Genomic DNA, 21,571 nt, shown 5'->3' with positions numbered 1-21,571 from the left:
TCCGTATCCTCACACATCTTCAGGCACAAAGTTAAATGAGGGTTCACTGTCAGCCAAATGCGCTGCTTGGTGAGGTATAAAGGGAAACTAATTGATATCCAACTGTGTATGTGGAGGAGAGAAAACTGGAGCCTTAACCTTCACAGATGGAAGAGTGCACTGAAAAAAAATGATGATGACCGGCTTACAGTACTGACCTCAGCCTGACTTCCAGCCCGACAGTCAAAATGATATTCAGCAAACGGCCATAAGGAAGTGATGGATATAAATGCAACACCAATCCTGACTTCATTTGAAAGGATATGAAATCTTAATGTCCATGTGAAGGGATGTGATTCTATAAAATTAGATCTTCTGTACACAAACAAGAGAAGATTTGCTCTTAATTACCTGTTTGACTAACAAACAGAATTTCAACCGATTAATAATCAGTTTGGCTTAATATGAGCCATGTACAAAAGCTTACCATGTCACATCTCCTGTCAAACTTTTTAAAAACTGAATTGCATCAAAATGAAGTGTGTGCATGAGAGAGAGCAAGAGAGACCACTCCACCATCCAGCGACTATCATTTCTTTATCTCTGTCTTTGTCACATCCCAGTCATTGTAAGCCTGGGGACTAGCCGAGTATAAAGGAAGACTGACAACAAAAAGAAGGAATAGAAAAGAAGGTTATTTTACCTCAGGCACCTTCCAGAGCATGAAATGACTCTTTACAGCACACACAATAAAAATTAATGGTGCTTTATGTTGTGGTGGATGTTGATAAACCTGCAACTATGTTAGACAACAGTGTACTGGATGGTCAGTGGAAAAGCTTCACTTCAGCTAAACAAAGATACTGATTCATAGATCCGAGATACAGTGGCCTTTTTACAAAATGGGTGTCAATTAGATATCTTTGTTGTGGTGAACTTGAAGATGTGTGCTTAGATTAGACACGTAACCTCCAGATGATTCCATTTTCATCATCAAAATTTGCTAATTGCCTTGTTAATTTAATCAGGTTCCCTCTAGGCATTCAGGTTAAATCTGAAAAATTGCATTCGTCTTTGACACCAAATCCTCCTCCTTGTTAGTAAACTTCCCTTTTGATCATCTGATAACACTGCGATGTGACTCCGCTCCTCTGCTGCCCATTAGAGCCACACCAATTTACCAGCCGATATAAGCCTCACACATACCTGCACGTATCTGCTAATGCTAACATGCACTGGTAGAAAAATTTAGATTTACAGAATTACAATAATTGCAAGGCTCTACCGTACAGAGCAGAAAACTATGGCATCGCGGTGTCTGACTAATTAATGATGGTATTTTCATTTCCAAGCATGAGGTTATTGACAGGCCATAATACTCTGTGAGGTGAATTATACATGTACAACCCCTGTTTTCATTCCACAAACCACAAGAAGTGAAAATATTACTGGCTGATCATGCATGAACCTTGATCCAGATATACAGTAAAGACAAACCACTCCTCCCATTCAATCATCCATATTAACCGCTCCTGCAGGAATAAAAAGCCTAAATGTCATTGCATCCTCCACTAATGTCCTTCCACCTGCAGCTCGAGCTCTAAACCCTCCAAAATCTATTTCCTCTGGAAGGAAGGAAGGAGCGAGGCAGCTCTGTCCATCTCTCACTCTGATTAGTGCTTTAGAAAGTCTTTTGGATTTGGCATGTGATAGACAAACTGATGCCAGCCTGTCTAGTCCTGACATATTGGCCAGGCAGGCAGACATGCACAGACATCAAACATGGCCCGATGAGGACAAATCAACTTGTCTCCATTTCAAGCGAACAAGAAGAAGTGCCCCCCTTCTTGATTGCACTCTTACCCCAACCTTTTGAACATTTATTCTGCTGAATTAAAAGCACAATATACTGAGAATGAAGATCACATACACAATATTGAGTCCTTTTTTGTTTACCTATGAAAAGATATTAAATGCTGTTAGAGGTGGACTGTACTGCAGGCCACCCACTCAAACCTCAATTTCACAGACTAAAGCATTTGGCAGACAACAGAGAAATCTGCTCACAATGATGACAGCAGAGTCAGAGCTATCAGCTAACAGCTTTCTCTCCTAAGTACAGGGAGGATGAGAGCACTAGATGTCTCATATTGTACCAACATTAAATCCTCCTTTGTTTAGGCAACAGATCAATGAGAGTGGTGTCGAACTTGAGACTCGTAGCACTTGGGACCTTAAAACATCATCAACTATTTATGAGTCTGCTGGAGAATTACAAAACTCCATAGGCTGCCGAAGGCTGAAATATGAGTATTTTGTTGTTATTAGATAGCTACATGCATACATAAGATTACATTAAATATAGCAAAAAGGAAAGTTGACATTTGCAGCCCTCAACAAATATTAGTTTTTAACTTCTAAACTAAGGATATGGAAAATCTGTTTTCTTATCCTCAATGTCTGCACAGTTACATACGGATGCATTATTAAAATCAGACAAGAGCTAAGTCAGGGAATGAGTCCTGGTGAAAGTAAGTGAATGGCTGAGACACGCACACACACACACACGCACGCACGCACGCACGCACGCACGCACGCACGCGCACGCGCACGCTCACGCACACGCACACGCACACGCACACACTGAAGGTTGATTATTGAGATTGACACAGTCTCATGCACTCTATGAATGACTGGGCCAGTGTTACACTGAGTGTTGCCTGCAAGCTGAGCAGGATTGTATGGTTATACGATAATACTACATCCTGGGATATCTGAAAATAGCAACGTGTATGTGTCATTACCAGCATGAAAACAATTCTAATGCACAATGTGTGTCCAGCAGAATTTTTCTTTGTGGTTGAACATGCATGAGTGTGTGGAGGGAGGAAGAGAGAGACAGCCAAAAGTGTTTTCTTCTGGAAGACATTGTGAGGATAGTCGATGCTGGGGCTTGGGATGGGGCTGGATGAGTGAGCTAAGAGCTTACAGATGTTCGACTTATGTCTTGCATGTCAAGCTGCCAAAGCTGGAACCAAACAGCCAAGCACTACACAGGTCAGGACAAAACAACCAGGAAAAGAAGTGAAGGAAGAACGTTTTTTGAAAATACAGAGCAATGGGATTCATTTGACAGACACATGGAAAGCTGGAAGAAAGAGCAGAGCAATGCAGTAAGGAAATCTATGACGAGTATGTGTGTATCCTCTTGCGCTTACAAGACAGGTTCTTTCAAATGGAAAAGAATGGAGCCCATTATGTAACACACACTAAAGTCTATTAGGCTCCTAGCTGCATCACAAATGCCCTTGTGGTGTGGATGTTTCAGGGAAGCACTACCACAGTTGATGTAGAGGCTTTACAACCACCTGTTCCTCGACAATTAAAGCAGTTGAAAACAAATTAATCTAAACATTCATTTAGCAATTTCCTTGCAAGGGAAACTTAAGGGTAACACAATGTTGTGGCCATGTAGTCACACTAATTATGGAACGAAAGTGGTGACCCAAATGTGCTGCAGTTAAAACTAATAGTTAATACTGACCACATTTTTCTACTTAAAATTGGATTGAACACTAAAGTAGAGCTCTCTTCTGTTATTATGAGAAGTGGAAAAGAAATATAAGTGTGGAACCACAGTCTCTATATGAGATACTGCTTTGCCATACCATGTACTGTATGGACTCTCAAAGAGCCCTTAACAGAAATTCTTAAATTCTCTTGGGAAAGGCCTACTCTATTCTATCACTGCACCATCTATGCATCTATGACACTGATTTCAGTACAAGTAATTGACAACAATCCCTTGTCTATGAACAAGAGATTTTAGCCCACAAACAGACAATTGCAACAACAAATGCACAGAACAAAAGCTAAATGGAATGAGCTGGTGGTAGAGAGGGGGAAGAGTGGTGTTTAAGTCAACAAGTTCATATTTCCAGCCTTAATTAAATTATCCTCTGAAGAAATACATGTCAATATAACATTGGTATGATGCCATTTCAGCCCATTGCACCAAAGTCTCTGTGCTTTAATTTCCCTTCAGAAGCTTTTTAACTGACCTAATTAGGTCAGTCCAGAGTTTGTCTAATGAGGCCCTAATGGCCTGAACCATGGAAAGCCTTCCCATCGCTAGGAAAAGGGAGCTCCATGTTCCAAGTTAGAGGACGAAAAACTTAAAAGGGAGTTTTTAAAAGATGGTTAAGGAAGTTCAACATTGGAATAAAGTAGTGATAATCCATTTAGCGACAGTACAGTAACAACTGTACTTTCTTTAGTCTGAGCAAATACAATTTTGAACTGCAAACATGAAAAGAGTAAAAATTCATGTTAATGTTTGCTGCAAAAATAAAAGATTAACATTACCCCGGGTTTGAAAGACACATTCACCATTCCAGGGGTAGAGGCATCCGTATATCAAATTATTGTGGACGTTGTCAATTGGCAGATGAGATCAAAGTTCTGAATGGCCAAAGGAAATGCCAAGAAAGACTACAAACAACAACCCCACAAGGTTGATGCTAGCCTTGGTTGGTGGGAGTGTTAGCTCATAGCAAAGACAGTGTCATTGTCCTTGACTCTACCTGGTGCTTAAGTAGACTGCACTCTAAGCAAACATCTTTATGATTGGCTGATATAATTTCTCGACTCATAAAATAAATATCAACACTTTGGTATTGCCTTAATGATTTTGTTTTGATGACTCTGATAGCTTTCATTTAACATAACCACCAAAACCCTTTGAGAAGAGCTTAAGAGTTTACCGATAATGATGATGCAAAAAGTAACACCTGCCCAATATCCTCGCGTTATCTCAGATATATTTGTAGAGAAACTGAAGCCTTGAATCACAGTTGGTCAGCTTTTTATCCTTCTGAAATATCATCAGTAATTACATAATCAGTAACGTCGAAACAGGGTCTGTATCCAGATAATTGGTTTCTGAATTTGATTTGTTTAAAAAAAACGTAAATAAAAATATAAACTCACAGCTGTGAGTTTCATAAACAACCTGAATCCACATCACAAACTGTAGATGTGATTCTGACTCATGTCGAGCTACCATCAGTGCTGTGATGTTGGTAATTCAGTTACTCCATATCAAGTGGTTCCTAATGCACCAACAGTTTTACCTTTCAGATCATAAATTAGATTTGGAAGTCATCAAAATGCAATTTATGAGTCAGGTTATACATCAAATGGGTCTCTCTGACAAATTGGGAGTGAAAAAAAGATCAAAATCTATTTCGTCAAAGCAGCACCAATACTTCAACTCTACCTAAATACACAGGGACTTGAAAGTCAGTTGAAGCTTGACCCTCATTCCTTTGGCTACGCACACAAACTGCAGACACATCAGCCAAACCTGGTACTCTGTATAAGAGGTTGTAAAGACACTCAAGCTCCTCTGGATCAGTACCATGCAGAGAGACTTACTCAGAGAAAAATACAGTATCTAAGATAGAAGAATCCATAAACTCGGACAGGGAGGAAGAGAGAAGGATGAATGGGGGAGTTAAAACGAGGGATAAAAAAAGTGAACTGAGTGTACTGCTGGCCAAATGGTTACAGCATAAGCCACATACCTAATGTCCACAGTTTGATTCTGGCTGTTGACCTGGTTGCTGCATGCCAAACCTGTTGTATTTCCCATGTTTCGTTACTGCATCTTCACTCATGATTATCGTATAAAAGCGAAAATGGCAACAAAAAAAAACAGATGCAAAAGAAGACATCTATTTGACAACAAATAAGGAACAGTTTAACCACAGACAGTGTGAGGGAAAAAAACTGGTACAAGCAAAATAATGGAAATATAGATAAACAAAGGTTTTCATATGCATATTATATCTAAAATAATTTAGTAAAATCTTACCTATTTGCCTCTCAAGATCCGCCGCTTCATCTGGGGTGGCCCTGGGCAGCACCCCAGGGTCACTGAAGCTGGTTCGCAGCAGTGTCCCCAGTACAAACAGAAACAGCACGCCTCCTATGACTGGGATGGCCGGGGTCAACTCTAGCGCCAGGAACTGACAACTGAAAGGAAGGAGGAGATGGAGAGAAAAGGGGTAAATAAGCAACAAATAAAGAAACGTGTGGTTCTTTCAGACTGGTGATGAATAACCTGGACGTCCAAATGGCCAGCTTTGGAGGATAAAAGCTAATTTATCCTGCTGTTACGCACAAAGAGATCCATCGTTTTTAAATAATGTCACCGCCCACATAATTCCATGTGTTCAGTTACATTGGCCTGCAATGCATCCACTAGAGTGTGGCTCAGAGTCAACAGTTTCTGCAGACAACAAACATGTTGACAGTGGGGGAGGTTGCTATATTGCACCTCTTGAGAAAGGGGCCGAGGTGACATCAGTTTTGTTCAGTTTAGTTTATTTTGGTCCACAAAACATATTATAAACAAAAGGATTTGTTACAATAAAAGCAAGGCAATAAGTTTACAAAAAAATTATAAATTGATAAAGGAGAAAAGAAAATGTATGGGCCGAAAGGGTGCAGCTTGAATCATAAGCTTATCATGCCTATCCTTCATATCCAGAAGAATGCAACTGGCAACTATTAGGCCCTAAAATGTATTAAATCAAACAGAAATAAACAACATTTCCAATAAAACAAAAATTGTTATGACTGTTGTGTATTTGTTATTCATATTGTATTTAAAATTTTGTAAACATGTAAAGTCATTTACATATTTTTAATTCATAATCATGTATTTTCTAAAACAGTACAAAGTCAGAAGAAATTCAGGAGATTTCGACACATGATGGTTGTAGCTTAATGACCGCCAAGTGTATATATCCCCTTAACAGACCAGCAGAGACACACACCAGGGTCAGTCCCTTGTGTTGTATTCTGTTCTAATGAGACAATCCAATATAATCCCATAAAACATCCAATAGTGCAGGTGCTTATAACAGTAATCACATTTAGTCTTATAGAGGTTGGGAACAGGCTGCCAAATCCCATTTCATTAGCTGGTCTCCTGTCTATTGGATTTGATTTGGGGTCAGTAAAGCGAAGCCATGCCAGACAAGGGAAACTAGATGAACATATGGTAACCATATGTTTTGAGAGATGCTCTTGAGGAATTCAAAAGAGTACTGCAGCCAAGGTTTTTAATAGTATCTATGATTATATATGCATCTGTTTAAATAACTGTAAATGCAAATTGATGAATGATTCTTTAAATCAGTATCCGTTTCTTTGTTGTTTACTCAAAAATGTAAAAAACATCAGGTCAGGCCCAAAATGGACCCTTGTTGTGCAGGTACATTTTGTTTGAGAAAATGCTAAGTAAAAAATGAGTCATGAACAGAATATATTGATTATTGTAAAACCTAACCAGATAAACTGACTGCAGATCGTGAACAAAGTAGATATTTAAGTGGCAATAATGGCTGAGGCAAAAATAACATTAGCCAACCGTTGGTGACTCTGTTCAACTAATTGTTTTTCATCTGCATTTCTGTGGCAAATGCAGATAAGAAGTTAGGAATTTTCAGAGATGTGAAATCCCCATTTTAAAGCCCTGTTTTAAATTCATAAAGATACTATGTATTGTTTGTTTAACCACACATACAATAGGTGTTTGAAGAACATTTTATCACCATCTCACCAGCCTTCAGATGGTAGCACCTTGGGAGGTCAGTTACATCCGCTGATCTATGCCAACACCAGTTAATCTGATAAACCAAGCCAAACTATATTTAGGATTGCTGTGTTGGGTTCACCGATGGCACGGTATGGGAAGGATGTTCATATCAACCTGGATAATTTACTAATATTTGCTTATTCTTGCTAACTGGACTTCCAGCAACACTGATTTTACATGAACTGCCGGAGAGCATTGACACCCGAGCAATGACCACCAAAACAGCTAGTTTCTAATTAAACAAGCCCAGGTAGCTGGCAGTAAGTTACAATCTCAAGTAAGGTGAAACATGCCTTGGCCAGTTCATTATAGCAGTTCATCTGTAAGAGGAACCCGTTATCTGTATAACACAACCAGATAAAAGGCAATTGATGAGAAAAACGGCAAATGAAACATATATTTTAAAGTTTTCATTTTTCAATATCTAAATCAGATGCATAAAACAAATCAGACTGCAAAATATTTTAGCTGCGACAACCCCGACATCTGAATGGACTCTGCCCTGGTCATGCTGCTCTCTACATCTGGAGTTATTGAACTGGGCAGAAAAACACTGGGTTGTCTGGGACATCAGCAGGAGCTCCAAGCAGGACAACACTGTGCTGCATAAACACTTCAACATTTGCCTGAAGTTTCCAAGGTCATCATTCTTGACACTGACGGTGTCCACGCTCAATAGGCACTTGCTAAGAGGACATACATTTTAACAGTCCTCTATACTTTATGATTCTCCCTCAGCCTCCTGTACTGGTCAGGTTGGAGATGCACTATCCAGTCTACTTCAGATTCTAATCAAATTTAGGCCATACTTCTATTTCTGTATGCCTCTCACAATCCTTCTGCTTATAATCTCCGGAATATGAAAACCACTATTTAGCTCTTCAGCACATGTCTAGCAAAATACCAGTTGAAAAAGTCTGTCAGACTTGTATGTACACCGATATGTAACCGAGTAAATATTACACTACATTATAGGGTCAGTGTATAGAATTTAGTGACTTCTATTGAAGAAGTTGCATGTTGCAGTTTAAGATTATTCACCTCACCCTCCCTTTTTCAACATGAAAGAGAACCTGTGGTAACCTTCAGTTGTCATAAAAACGTTAAAAGGTGGTTAATTTGTACAGTTTTGACATTGAAATAATTTAAATATAAGGGGCCCATTCTAGGGTTAAAGAAAACAATTTGTATTAAGTTTATTACACATTAGTGAAAACAATCACTTAAATCTTTCCCAATGAACCTTTAAGTCAGAATATTAGTTTAGCAAATCACTAGTCTTAATATTGTGGATTACATTAACAAGCAAATAGGCTTTGGGATGTTAAATTTGCTTCAACATCCAAAACGGGAAACGAATAACAAAAAGAGCCAGAACATTTGACCAATAAGTCCGTTTTGAGTGGACAATTCCTTGAGAAAAGTCTTATATGGGAAAAGAGCTACATTGTTGGTTTCTTGTCTGGAAGCTTAAGTGCATGAGAATTGTACAGCGGTTAGCTGTAAGTTAAGTACAAATACTTAAAGTCTCTTAAAAATTACTCATTGTGCGATGACATTTTATTCTAATTGACCGGACTATTTCTATTGACCAAAACATTTAGTGCTTTCCTTTTATTGTACAGAGAAGAAAAGACAAAGAGAATCATCCGCAGCCAAGGGACGCTCTTATTGTTGTATCAATTACAATTAAGTATAGATTTGACAGCTGAGTGCCCTGCTTCACTTTACAAGAAATAGTTTAAAATAATTAACAACGAAAATAGTATCAAGTAGCGGGGCTGTCGCTAGAACCGATACTTGCAAACCAATTCTAACCTGCCGCTGCAGGCACACATTGAATGTCCTGTGTCCTTGTATTAACCAGTCGCAGGTTCTACATTGCGTTTGCAGCCTCTGCCAAGTCTGATGTCATTTGAAATCTTTTCATCTGCACATTCAATTGATCTTTTATGCTGTGTGATTAGTCCAGACTGGTCTCATCACAATTTAACAGGAAATGCTACTAAAAGTAATGCACAAAAATTCCTATGAATTCCACTAAATTGTGAGTCAGGAATAAAGCAATCTCTGCCATTTTGCTTTTTCAGAGCGATGCGGAGGTCCGAAAATGTAGCGCTAAAAATTCATATGATTCTTTCCGAAAATTTGGACAAAACATTTAGTACAATATCTTACGAACCGTTTCATGAGACCACGTTGATAAGTCACACATCACATTAATGAATCAACCAATAAGAGGGGCTAATAAGAAATCACTATGGTTGTAAAAAACTTGAAAGGCTTTTGAGTGAGGGTGTTCCATCTGTAATAATGAACGCAAAGCCAGGATTTGAAGTAATCAATAACAACATCAAGCGCCACACTGAAGATATTCACAAAGGTTATTTGGAGCAACATAACCAGGAATTAAGTGAACGCACTTGGTGTTCATTTTTTCTGCCGGTGGAAACCAAAACATGCAGGCTAGTGCTCTCTTCCAGGGAATTATTACCATTTTTCAAAACTTGTCAGCTGGCAAGAGATTATGGGGATGGCTGAGGGAGCAGCACAAACCACTGCCTTGTCCTCAGAAGCCTTGTCTCAATGTGTCAGACATCAGGAATATAATGAAAAGGCAGTCGTGTGTGATAGAAAGTAGCAGGGCAGTAGAAACGCCAGAAATCAAACACTGAAACCCCCAGAAAGGGAGGATGGATGCAACACCAAGCCTATAGACTTTGATCAACAGGGATAGACGGATGAGCTGCAGGCAGGCAACATTTTTCCTGGTTTAAATTCCCCCTGATAACAATGTCCTGGAAATCAATATTTATCAGTCACTGAACAGGGGCGGTCAAGACCATGAGCAATTTCAACAAACCTCTTCTCTGTTAAAGGACTGTTAATAGAGGAGATGTTAGTTTGCCTTTATGTTTGATATACCAATTCTTATATTTAACTGGGAATTTAGGAGCATTGTTGCCATGGAGACAGACAGTATTCGATGGCAGCCATGGTGAATTTCGAAAGGGAATGTGGTTGCCCTGGAAACAGCCACACGAGTAAGATGAATCCCCCAAGGAGGGAAAATAATAGACAAGACGTACACAGCATGATGACATTTATAAAAAACGACTTAAATGTCTCAAAAGATTGTATGGTTGACGAGGATGAAGACAGAATTATGAGTTGTTTTTTTATTTCCAAAATGGGACTTCTACATCAGAAAGCTGAGGTGACAGGTAGTTAGGTGGGTGGTTAAATAAAAAAAATGTGATTATGATCGTACATACATGATCGTACAATATGATCGATAAATTTACAATTTACATAGGTGGTAGTAAGAATGTAGTTACATTCTTAAAATTAGGGATGGGCATAATTAATCGACGATCGATTATGGATCATTAAGAATTTTGTTGATGACATAATGTTTTCGGGAAACAAACTGGATTTCGTTATGTGGTAGGAGGTCGGAATATCCGAGTTGCCGGGAAAACAGCACAGTGAGGATGTTAGCAGCTGGAGGAAGAAGCCCGGAGCTAGCCTCCACTGCTCGGCTTCATGTCCGTAAACGGACCCTCAGTCCACGGGGAAGGGAACCCGGACAGACCCGTGTCTGGGTGAGGGGTTCCGGGAGTGAGGACGTGACAACAACCGGACTGAGAGGTCGAGAACCGCCAAATCCAGCTAGCTCTCAGCAGCTTGCTGCTGCTCTCTCCATCGGCTAGCTGCTCTCTCATCGGGGCTTAAGAGTACAGCAGCGCATATTTTCAAGTGTAACCCGTGAACGGATCTTGTTTAACTGCCACAAGAGTTGTTCATCTTGTAAACAAGATGTCAATGAGGAAACACGCTGTGCTTTCTCTATTTTCACTGTATTTTAATATAGCCTATAAATAATGAATTTCAATATAAAAGTATTAATGATTAATCGAAAATTGATCGTTAATTCTCCCGACGATCGATTAAGACAATTTAATCGGATGCCCATCCCTACTTAAAATCAATAGATAAAACTAAAAAGGAACCTTTTTTTTCATGTGTGAACACAAATGTCAGACTGAGAGCCTCCGGATTATCTGAAGGCCTTCACCGCCAGGGCCCCTAATATTAAGACCACAGAAAGCCTGCAGAATCCGACATGTGAACACAGCAGGAGTCCCCCTGCTGTTCTCTGCAGGAGAGTGGGGGGCTCAAAAAAACAAAAGAAAATAAATATCTCTGTGTGAAAAGGTGGCGCCAAATGTGGAGAAGACACAGACAGAGATGTCTAGTCCTTAGAGAGTTTGTGGTGATACAAGCCTACGGCAGTTTCTGTGTGTTGTAAATAATATCACGTCATCGCAACAGCGAAATTAATACGTTCCTTCCTGCCTCTGCCGGCTGAAGTATTTGTTGCTGTAGAGAAGACGTCTGTGCAGAGAACCTGCCGCTGAGTTGTGCATGTCTTAACTAAGCATGTGTGAAAGACAAAGTGCAGGTCAGGCCCAATTCTGAGGGCTTTATCTACAGATCATTTTTAAAAACAGTTTAGGAGTAATAAGCAATAAAGTAACATGATAGCTAAATAAAACGTTTCACTCAAAGCAGGAGGCACTTAAAAACAGGAAACAAAGAAAGCACAGTTAAAGTCTTAGTCAATCAATGTTTAGTATGGGTCCCAGCTCATAGAACAAATGTGTATGAGCATCCACTCAATCTGGTCTCTTAAATTCTAGTGTCCTTCTACTAACCCAGGGAGTTGTTTTAAATATCTGCATTTGATTTTTATTCAATAAAACACAGGGCTATTTTTTCTTATAACATTTTAGCAAATAGCAAGGCAATCAAAACAAAGCAGATAATTATCTGAGCTAATCGTGATATATTGTTACAAAATGTATAATATCTGTTATTACAGTCACCCTGGTATTGCTGGTAGTATAAACTAAATTCAGCATTTGTACTCTGTGCACCAGTGTAACATTCTTGTTACTTCCACTGAAAACTAAAGGTTAGTCTTTATCTGAATATGGTCTCCAGACTTTTCCAATTCGTCTGCTTCCCTAAAGGGGGGGGGGGGGGTGCTAAACTCGACAATAATCCACTCCGGATTACCATTACCGTATTTCCAACCAAATCCTTTTACGTTGGGGACCAGCTTTTCAAAACTCAGCTGGGAATTAAACTTGGGTTACTTTCATCTCTATTTGATGTGACCGTGAGACAGCTTGCTTCACTCACTGCTGTTGACCGGCTGTTATTTCAATGTCACCCAAGATTTACTTTCCTCTTCAGCCACACACCGCCACTTAACGTCTGAGAGAGGTTTCCAAATTCGCAAACATAACCTTCCAACTAACATGTGCCGTGCACTCAGTTTCTCATGAGGAAAGCTGTGTGACAGGACGTCCAGGGGCAATTGAAAGCTTGGACCTAGTCAGGGAGAGGAATCCCACCACAGACAAGCCTAGGTCAAATCCTACTATACGGCTGGACAGTGTAAGGTCTATGTGCAAAATATAGTTGAAAACCCTTATGGAACCTCCTTTGTCTGTTTTCACATCACATCAATTGGACATTAAGCGCACCTTGTATTCAGGAGCTGGCTGGGTAAAGTCCATTTAATGTCCAGTTCAACACTAAGACGTGTATTCTCACACGCAGGTCCTCCTTGTAATGTCCAGAAAAGTTCATGGTGTCACTGCTTGTGTTAAAATACAGCTTTTGTCTCTCGCACAGCTCAAAGTTCATAGTCTGAATTATAAACTTCTGCTTCACCTTTCTCCCACTCACTGAACGCAGTAGATTTGAGAGTAAACCCTGATCCTGGGGCAGTGATGGCGACTTTCTTCTATGGGAAGTAGCTAAGGTTTGTTGCTAAGGGATCGGATGATAGAAACTTAGGATGCTCATACTTAATTGGATAACCAACAACAAGAATTTTGACAGATTAATACCGTCAGTTTAACATTTAAAAAAAAGTGTATATATAATTTAAATCAGACGTACTTCCTGAGGAGGACTCCTCTTGTGAGGCCCTCTCTCTACATTCCATCAGTAGCATCTGAGTTGGTATTCTCTGCCGTGGGTGACTTAGCACCAGACTTACCCCATAGAATGTCAACAAGTTAAATAAAACCAGTAAATCCATTCTCTACGCTGATGACTAAAATAGGCCAGGGCGATAGTCATATGAACAGCATTTTGATGCACATGAGTGTGACAAGAGATAGCAGGTGGCACGCTATGGTCTGTCTGAAAGCCGATGGGGTATAAACTTTATGGATGTTTGACGATCTGACAGGTCAGTGTGTGTGTGACAATTTATTTAATTTTTTTTGGTTCTAAATAGTTCCTTTTTATCCTGGTGGTTTATAGTTAATGGTTAGTTCCTGAGTAACAGATATCAGTGAGAAATTGTTAATAATAAATGTATAATAAATGTACATTCCTGATAGAAACTTAAGCACATTCATTTAAAAAGAACAACAGCCAATGGGGACATTCCAAACCAATAGTGTAACTTCAGACATTCACATAGAACTCAGTTGAACAATGGTGTTATTTAATCATGAACTAAACTCTATCACACACTCACTAAGGGATGAAGTATTGGACTGTGGCCAGTCTAGACAAAAAGACAACAGCTGGCCATGATTCCTGGTTTCACTGAGCATTAGTGACGAATCAGCTTCTTGTTTCCACAGCAAAACAGACACAGGCAATAAAAGTCTCTGACAGAATGTCCAGTGAGGAATTATATTCACATCCAAAAACTACTCTCATCTTGAATGACCCAGCTGAGGCTAGCTGATATTAACACATTATTCAACAGTCAAGTAAGATATTCATTGTACTTGCTTTCCTGGTTAAAATTTATTTATTTTATGCTTGTATGTTCTCTTATGTGAGACAACTTCTGTTACCAAACCAAAACAAACAAGGCATTCTACTTCAAATCGTAAATATATTGACCACTTGGCTTGAGGGGAATGCTTTTGTTTGAATGTTTGTGTACCATGGGTTTGACTGTTAAAATGAGGACAACTCTTTCGCAATACCTCTATACACTAACTTTCACTAAACAAATATAGTGCAAGAAATGTCACCTTTTCCCTGTATGAAATTAGACAAAAGGAGAGCCAAAGGGAAAAAAATTGGAAATCTATTGTATTCTCTGATCGAAGCAAGCATACCCTGGGTTTTCCTTCTTTTCTTTTATATTTCTACAAGATAGGAACTTAACCTTGGTCTACTAGTGCACTTACAGTGTTCATTAAAAAGGCCAAATCATTAAACCTGTGGACAATTGAAAAAATGATTACATCAACTTTGAGTTGTACTGTTCCATTAAGATACAATATCTTACAACTTCTATAGCACATGAAGACTAAAGATTAGGAGGTTTGTCACAAGACTAGATATCAGCTTTTGAGATGATTAACTGATCTACCGGTACATACAAGTGAGATAGCACACTGTTAGGTCAAGTTATTTGTTACAGTGTTTCTCTGTAGCCTTGTTAGATTTTTTTATCCGTCTGAATGCCGCAATCTTACTCTCTTGATATTTCCTCAGTTATAAGTCTGACATTGGGGGGGGGGGGGGGGGGGGGGCCTCACCTGCACTTTTATGATTTAAGGTTAATAAAAAGGGACAATAGCACACAAGCTAAACACAGACATCAGGCAACATCTCTTTATCCTGTCAAAATTATGACTAGTGCAGAATGCCGACTAGTGCAGATAAGGATTACGCAAGGGTGTGAGCAGAAGGCAGGAATCCCTCTACCGATTACACCCAAACCTTAGACGTTGCACTTTTTCAAAACAACTACTGTCCTAAAAACCAAGTATTAAACCGTTTACATTTCAAGTGGGTTAGTCATGCAAATGAATGAATGTTTTTTTATTCAAATTATAAACCTGTTAACCTGGAAAGCAGGTTCCAGAAAATTGCCTAACCAATCACAGCCATGTATGTTCAACGGGTTTGATACAGTGACAGAGGAGTGGTGCTACAGCATTTTTGTTCACAAAGAGGGCTGGAGCTGATATGAAAAGTCCTTTTGAATCCTGTATCAAAACTGTATTTAATTAACTGAACAGTAACTTTGCTTTAAAAGAAATACAAACAACTGCTGCACTCTGTATATATATTTTGTAACATAGCACCGTCACTCTACACTATGTGACACATTTCTTCACTTTGATAGTTGTAGGTAGCCTGACGTTGTCAGACTCACAATTCTAGTCAGAATGTGAGTCTGAGACCGCTCCATTGGGCTGTGTTTATGGGGCGTGTTTCAACTGACCAGGAAATAAAATTGCTCTTCGCTCAATTGGATAGACCTACAACCAATCAGAGCAACGCAGTATGTGACGTATGTTAAGCAACGCATTGTGAGTTATTTACTAACGCCGGGTTCACACCGGACGCTGAAGCGATGCCGAAGCGACGCTTCAGCGCAGCGCCAAGCCTTAAATAACAGCTGGCTCCCATCCACTCCCATGTTAAACCTTTGTGCTGGTCACACCGGAGGCTGAAACGCAGCGCTGCGCAAAGGCTGCCTCGTGCCGTGCAGCGATTGTTTCGGAGTCGTGTCTATTTTTTGCGCTTGACACGAGTGTATCGCACCAGGAAACACACTGAAAAACGATCTTAAACTATATTGATGACATATTTTATATGATATAAATGATCAAATTTGCATCCCATACTTTGAAGTCCCCTTCAGTTGTCCTGGAGTTTTAATTTGACCAATGAAATTATTAAATGTCCCCCTCTGCCCATCCACTACAGCCACACAAGCAGTGATACAGAATCAAAATCAAAAATTAAATGTGAATAGCAGGTGCGACTATATGAGTGCACCTGCCAATGTGGGTCTTGTTTATCTTGGATTGAAAACCTGCTTTTTAATTCTCTGCCACATTTGATGATTTGACGGTTTCATTTTGAATTGTTATTGGTGGTTAACAGTTAACGGTTGTCTGACGAGTTACAGATATCAATGAAGTTTTTTTTCCAAAATGTGCATTCAAACTAAAAACTTAAGCACATAACTTTGAACAGGAACAGTCAATAAGGGCATTCCTAACCAATGGTGTAACTTCAGTCAGTCACACGGTAGAACACAGTTGAACAATGTTGTTGTTGGTCATGAACACAACTCTATCACTCACTCCCTCCAAAGGTTTTAGAGGAGACACTTTTATTCTGGTGGTTAACTGTGACTGGTTCCTGGGCATCTTCTGTGCAGATACCAAGAATGTTCTCCCTGAATCAATCTTGGCTGGAAACACACACTCCAATACACTGTACTGCTCCAAACAAGCTGTGCAGATAAGATGGTTACAGGTTTGACTGAAGAACATAAATCATTTGCGACTAAATGGGCAGGACACTAAAATCAAAGTGTAACGCAGCTAGAATCAGGCTGTAGCCTTCAAATGCCTATAATTAAGAAGATTTGCTACCGTGATCTCCTGCAGACTTGAGTTATATAACAGGTTAATTATTGAAGAATATAAGCATTTCTACAATATAACAAATGATCTGTATATGCAATGTAAAACGCCACTTTTTTTGTTTAACAGTTTTTCAAGAAAGACCAATGAAGAAGGAATGAACTGCAGCTGACAGGCCCAGTTTTGGGAGCTCAACCATCCAACATGTTATCAAGGTAACAACCACCCCAGAGAGTTCCTGTTGTAGGGAAAGCACTCTACAGTTTACAGTGACGAGCAGTAAAATCAGGCGGTTAATCCAAATATATGGAAAGTAGGAAAATTCGAGCCACTGAAAACCTGATATGCATGGTGGTGCCAGCATTGTGTATTTAAATACTTGCTTGATCAATCCAATTCTAAACTCAATTAATCAATCACTCTGTCATAACATCCCTAGAGGCTCAAGTTTGCTCCAAAGGTTGCTTTCTTATATAACATCTGATCCTGAATTGACTTCATCAGATTGTTTGGCTTTCGCCAATCATCTGTCCGAAGAAATAAAATGAACTATCGGAAAGTACAAAATAAATGCAGCCATTTCGTCTCAGCACTTTAAAAGACACATGTAAAAATTATCCACTGCTTAATCCCACAGCCCAGTACTGGTGGCGAGAACATTACACCTTAATTTTGTCAACATAAAAAATAATATTAAAACCAAATTGTTTGGCGTTCTCTCTGCTCAAGTTCTTGCGATACATTTTTTCACATTAAAGAAAACGGCGTAACCGAACACCAGTTCAAACATCTGTCCATGTGAACTTTTATGAGGCAAAAGGGAGAGATGGCAACATGTGCAATATTAGCACACATAGACGACTGGAGGGAGCCAGCAACAGAATAATAAACAGGGCAGAGTCTGCTGGTCACTAACAGGGTTTATTGTGCATGGCTGAGCACCCCGCAGACAGAGACAAAGAAAACAAGCAACAAGAAATATGGAGACGTAGAAATGTCTCCGCTAAATGGTCTGTGCCTGTCTCCATCCCTGAGCAATCCCCATCTGTTGGCTCTTTATGGACGCCACAGACAGAAGTGAGGTCATAATAGGATACATGATAGAAAGAAAAGACAGAAGTATCCCCACCTGTTAACGCGTAACTGTTCTCCACTATGTAGAAGAACACACCTAATCGAAACGCATTACAGTTAATGACAACAGAAGCCAAAGAGCTCGTCTGCTGACTATCCCCCGTCCGATAAATGTCTCCTTTAACTTGACGGGAATCGGGGGGGGGGGGAATCGAGAGAGGAAAGTCAGGAGGACTCGACCTGCTTGGGGGCATGGACTGCTGAGCAGGGCGGACAGTGCGAAGCTGAAACGTTGCTTTGTGGTTACATGGCGTTCCTAAAAAAATTTCCCCTATAGTCACAACAGAAAGAGGACAGTGCACTGGACCTGGCTCCATCGATTGGTCACAGTGTAGGAAATGACGCTATCTGGGGGGGGGGGGGGGGGGGGGGTATCATCAGGAAGCATCTGGCATCCTCCATGTGGGTGCTGAGGAACATCCAGATTCAAATAGCCACTCCTGCAAATATGTTTCCCAGCCATTTCAGTATTTTTATCAACTATTCCATCATAAAGAGGGCCGGAGGTTGAGTACTGTCACGGCCTCTCTCCAACAGTCTGCCCTTTGGTCATCGGTTACGTCTGTGAGGTTGACACTGAAGACACAGTGGTCAGAGGCTACTACTGATAAAATGTGAAACATTTATCTGGACTTCACTACCGCAGCATCCACAAGGCTTCTAATGTGCAGTGATTTGCAGTCACATCAATGATTCAACGGAAACAAAATTGACCAAACTGTGACCGCAAAACCGAGGTAAGTAAGTTGTGATATTTTGTGTACGTTACACCCTTATAATTTAATCAATTAAGTCATTGGTCGATAAAATGTCAGAAAAAAGTGTTACATTTCCAATGGTTGCTATGAATGGTATTTTGGACATATCAGTAATGTTGTACTGACTATATTATGATTTTCACAATATTTTTGTCCATCCCCATTACACACACGCGGGGCCATCCATTATAACATCCCCACAACTGACCACAGCCTAAATAATAGACAAAGTAAAATGATTACCTTTTGGACAACGTCAATAAAAAGGTTAAAAAGTTAAACTCATGCCAGAGGTGTTGGATTGTACTAGATTGCACATGTGTCCCTAATAAAAGTTGCCAGTGAGTGTGTATCATTAACGTATTGACAATCTTTACAGTGCAGATACAGAACAGCAGCCATCAACCACTGCACGTATTTCTGCCTGTTAAGCTCCCTCTGGCTCCGAGGCCCTTTAACCCAGATAACACACTGTCCAATTGAACGACACATTCTATGATGAAGCAGGATTCTTATCTAGTATAGATGAGCCATGATACATGTCACAAGGATAACTCAGGGCTAATGAGGAGAGGCACAATGCACCAGCTCCTGCAGTGCCCTCCAGTAATATAAGGGTTTCGGTAAGGGTCTACAATGCTGTGTTGTGCAGTGAGCCAATGGAGGATATCTGGGATGAGGGGCTGCATTGTGAAAGTATGGAGGAGAACAATCAGTCTGTTGATTACAGGTAGTCCGACCAGTGGGAGAAAGACAGACGGCTTCTTTCGGGATTGTGGGATGGTAATTAGGGCAAGTGTGAGTGGCCCACATGTGCACTGACACTACTCTACAAGGAACTCATGACTAATCAAAAGAGAAAGATACCAAAAGGCGCTAAGGTGGAACATACGGCTAGGTACCAAAATCTGGAGCCTTTTGAAATCGTTGCCGCGCTTACAGGCAACATAAACATGATGCCATGAAAAGCACATCAGCCGACAATGTGAGCTGAGCGTCCCTGGCGCTGTTTGGAGCTGGAGTATTTAGCTGTATTATGTATAGAAACTGTTTTGCATTATACATTAATGTGAAGTACAATTGAAACAATGTGCAATAAAATGTCTTAATGACGACTGTTTATGATTTTAAGAGGTAAAGCGAGATTTCTGGCACCGTTTAGGCATCAAAAAATTTGTAGCACCATTATTGAAAGAACAGCAACAATGCCCATCCCTAGTGGGGCAGCTGGTTCTCTGAAAATCTATGACAACCAATTATAATTATAGTTAGAGGTTAAGCCTCTTTGAATTTGGTATCATGTCTAGGAAAATTTGACAGACATCTTACATGGATCGGCTACAGATCAGCAACCCTGCAGGTGTTCACTGGTCTGGACTCGATGCCTTGCTGAAGGACACCTCAGTTAGCACAGAACACTGCCTGCACCCTTATCAAGCTGCAAGGGCACATGTGTATCTATACAGTATAACCAACAACCAAATATGTCAGGAAACCCACACATTTTCAAGAGAACCACAGTTTCCATCAGCGGCAGACTGTTGTGAAACACTCCCCCTCAACTCAAGCGTGTTGTCTTTTTCAAAACTTCCTAAAAACCGAGTTGTCAAGTCCCCATCCAGTTGTGTTGACGTATCCCTGAGCCCTGAGGAGATCACAGGAAATACACCCACTCCACAGTGATGTCAGGGCCACCACTGACCTACATCGAAACTTTGTTGTCCTCCCTCCTCTGGACAGCTGAGCCTCATGAAATGAAATCCTTAATCCACCCTGTCAGTGAGCTCAAGCAGATGGGAGCGGGAATACTTACTCGAATGTGAAGAAGAGCCCACAAGTCACCAGGATGAGGACGAGGGTGAGGTAGAAGACCCCCGTCTGCTTGGCCATCATAATCCTGCCATCGCAGTAAAACTTATTCCGACCCGGGAAGGACTCCCACTTCTTCTTCTTCGGGGTCCTCTTCTTGTAAGGGGTCTCCATTGGCGTGGAGCTGCGAGTGCTGATCTGACTGTACTCGCACTCTCTCATGGACTCAGACACCCCGAGATGCATCGATGGCCGATTAAAATCTCCACAGCTGAATAAATCCGGGGGCAGACGCGCCTCTGCGAAGACAAACACAAGCAGATCAGTGAAGCACACAGCACAAGCCGCCTGGACAAATGTCTCTGGTGCAGGAAAGTTCACCGAAAGTGAAAAGCCACTTCCTGTTGATAGGAACGTCCACGTTACATTCGAGTCGTTTACCGAGGACCCGTTGAGCCTCAAAGTTAGTTCAGCAGAGCTACTTATAAATGCGGTTCAGCAGGTTATGCTAACCTCACGTTAGCTAACTTGGAAAATAACTTCACTCACACAGTCACACACACCACAGCGTTTTTTGTTAGCGCCCTAGCATATGAGGCAATCTTTAATGTTGCTAACGCGAGCTAACGCTGCTAGCAGGTTAATTAACGTTAGCGCGCTGGCCAAGTTGTGTAATTAGGAGCTAGCTTGTTGGCTGCTTCACTTCACCCACACAACCAGTAGGTCCGGGCACCCGAGTTATTCGACCCGCAGCTCCAAAGGAGACCCGAGAAATGAGGGTTGGAATG

At 40.5% G+C, this 21,571-nt stretch overlaps 1 protein-coding gene across 3 annotated transcripts in view; it reads right to left on the bottom strand.

Moving 5' to 3' along the window:
* The window catches only part of zdhhc14 (zinc finger DHHC-type palmitoyltransferase 14), a 38,026-nt gene that overhangs the window by 15,896 nt on the left and 559 nt on the right, over positions 1–21,571 (bottom strand). For all 3 annotated transcript variants that reach the window (XM_062396985.1, XM_062396983.1, XM_062396984.1), the window contains exons 2-3: positions 20,788–21,082; positions 5,855–6,015 (exon numbers count right to left, since the gene is read on the bottom strand). In XM_062396985.1, coding sequence (XP_062252969.1) covers positions 5,855–6,015; positions 20,788–21,029 — 403 coding nt within the window. In that variant the 5' untranslated portion in view covers positions 21,030–21,082. The remainder of the gene's footprint in view (positions 1–5,854; positions 6,016–20,787; positions 21,083–21,571) is intronic.

The sequence above is a fragment of the Platichthys flesus genome, chromosome 10 (assembly GCF_949316205.1).
Source record: "Platichthys flesus chromosome 10, fPlaFle2.1, whole genome shotgun sequence".
Taxonomy (NCBI): domain Eukaryota; kingdom Metazoa; phylum Chordata; class Actinopteri; order Pleuronectiformes; family Pleuronectidae; genus Platichthys; species Platichthys flesus.
The sequence above is the reverse complement of the archived record's forward strand: the minus strand, read 5'-3'. Positions and strand labels throughout refer to the sequence as shown.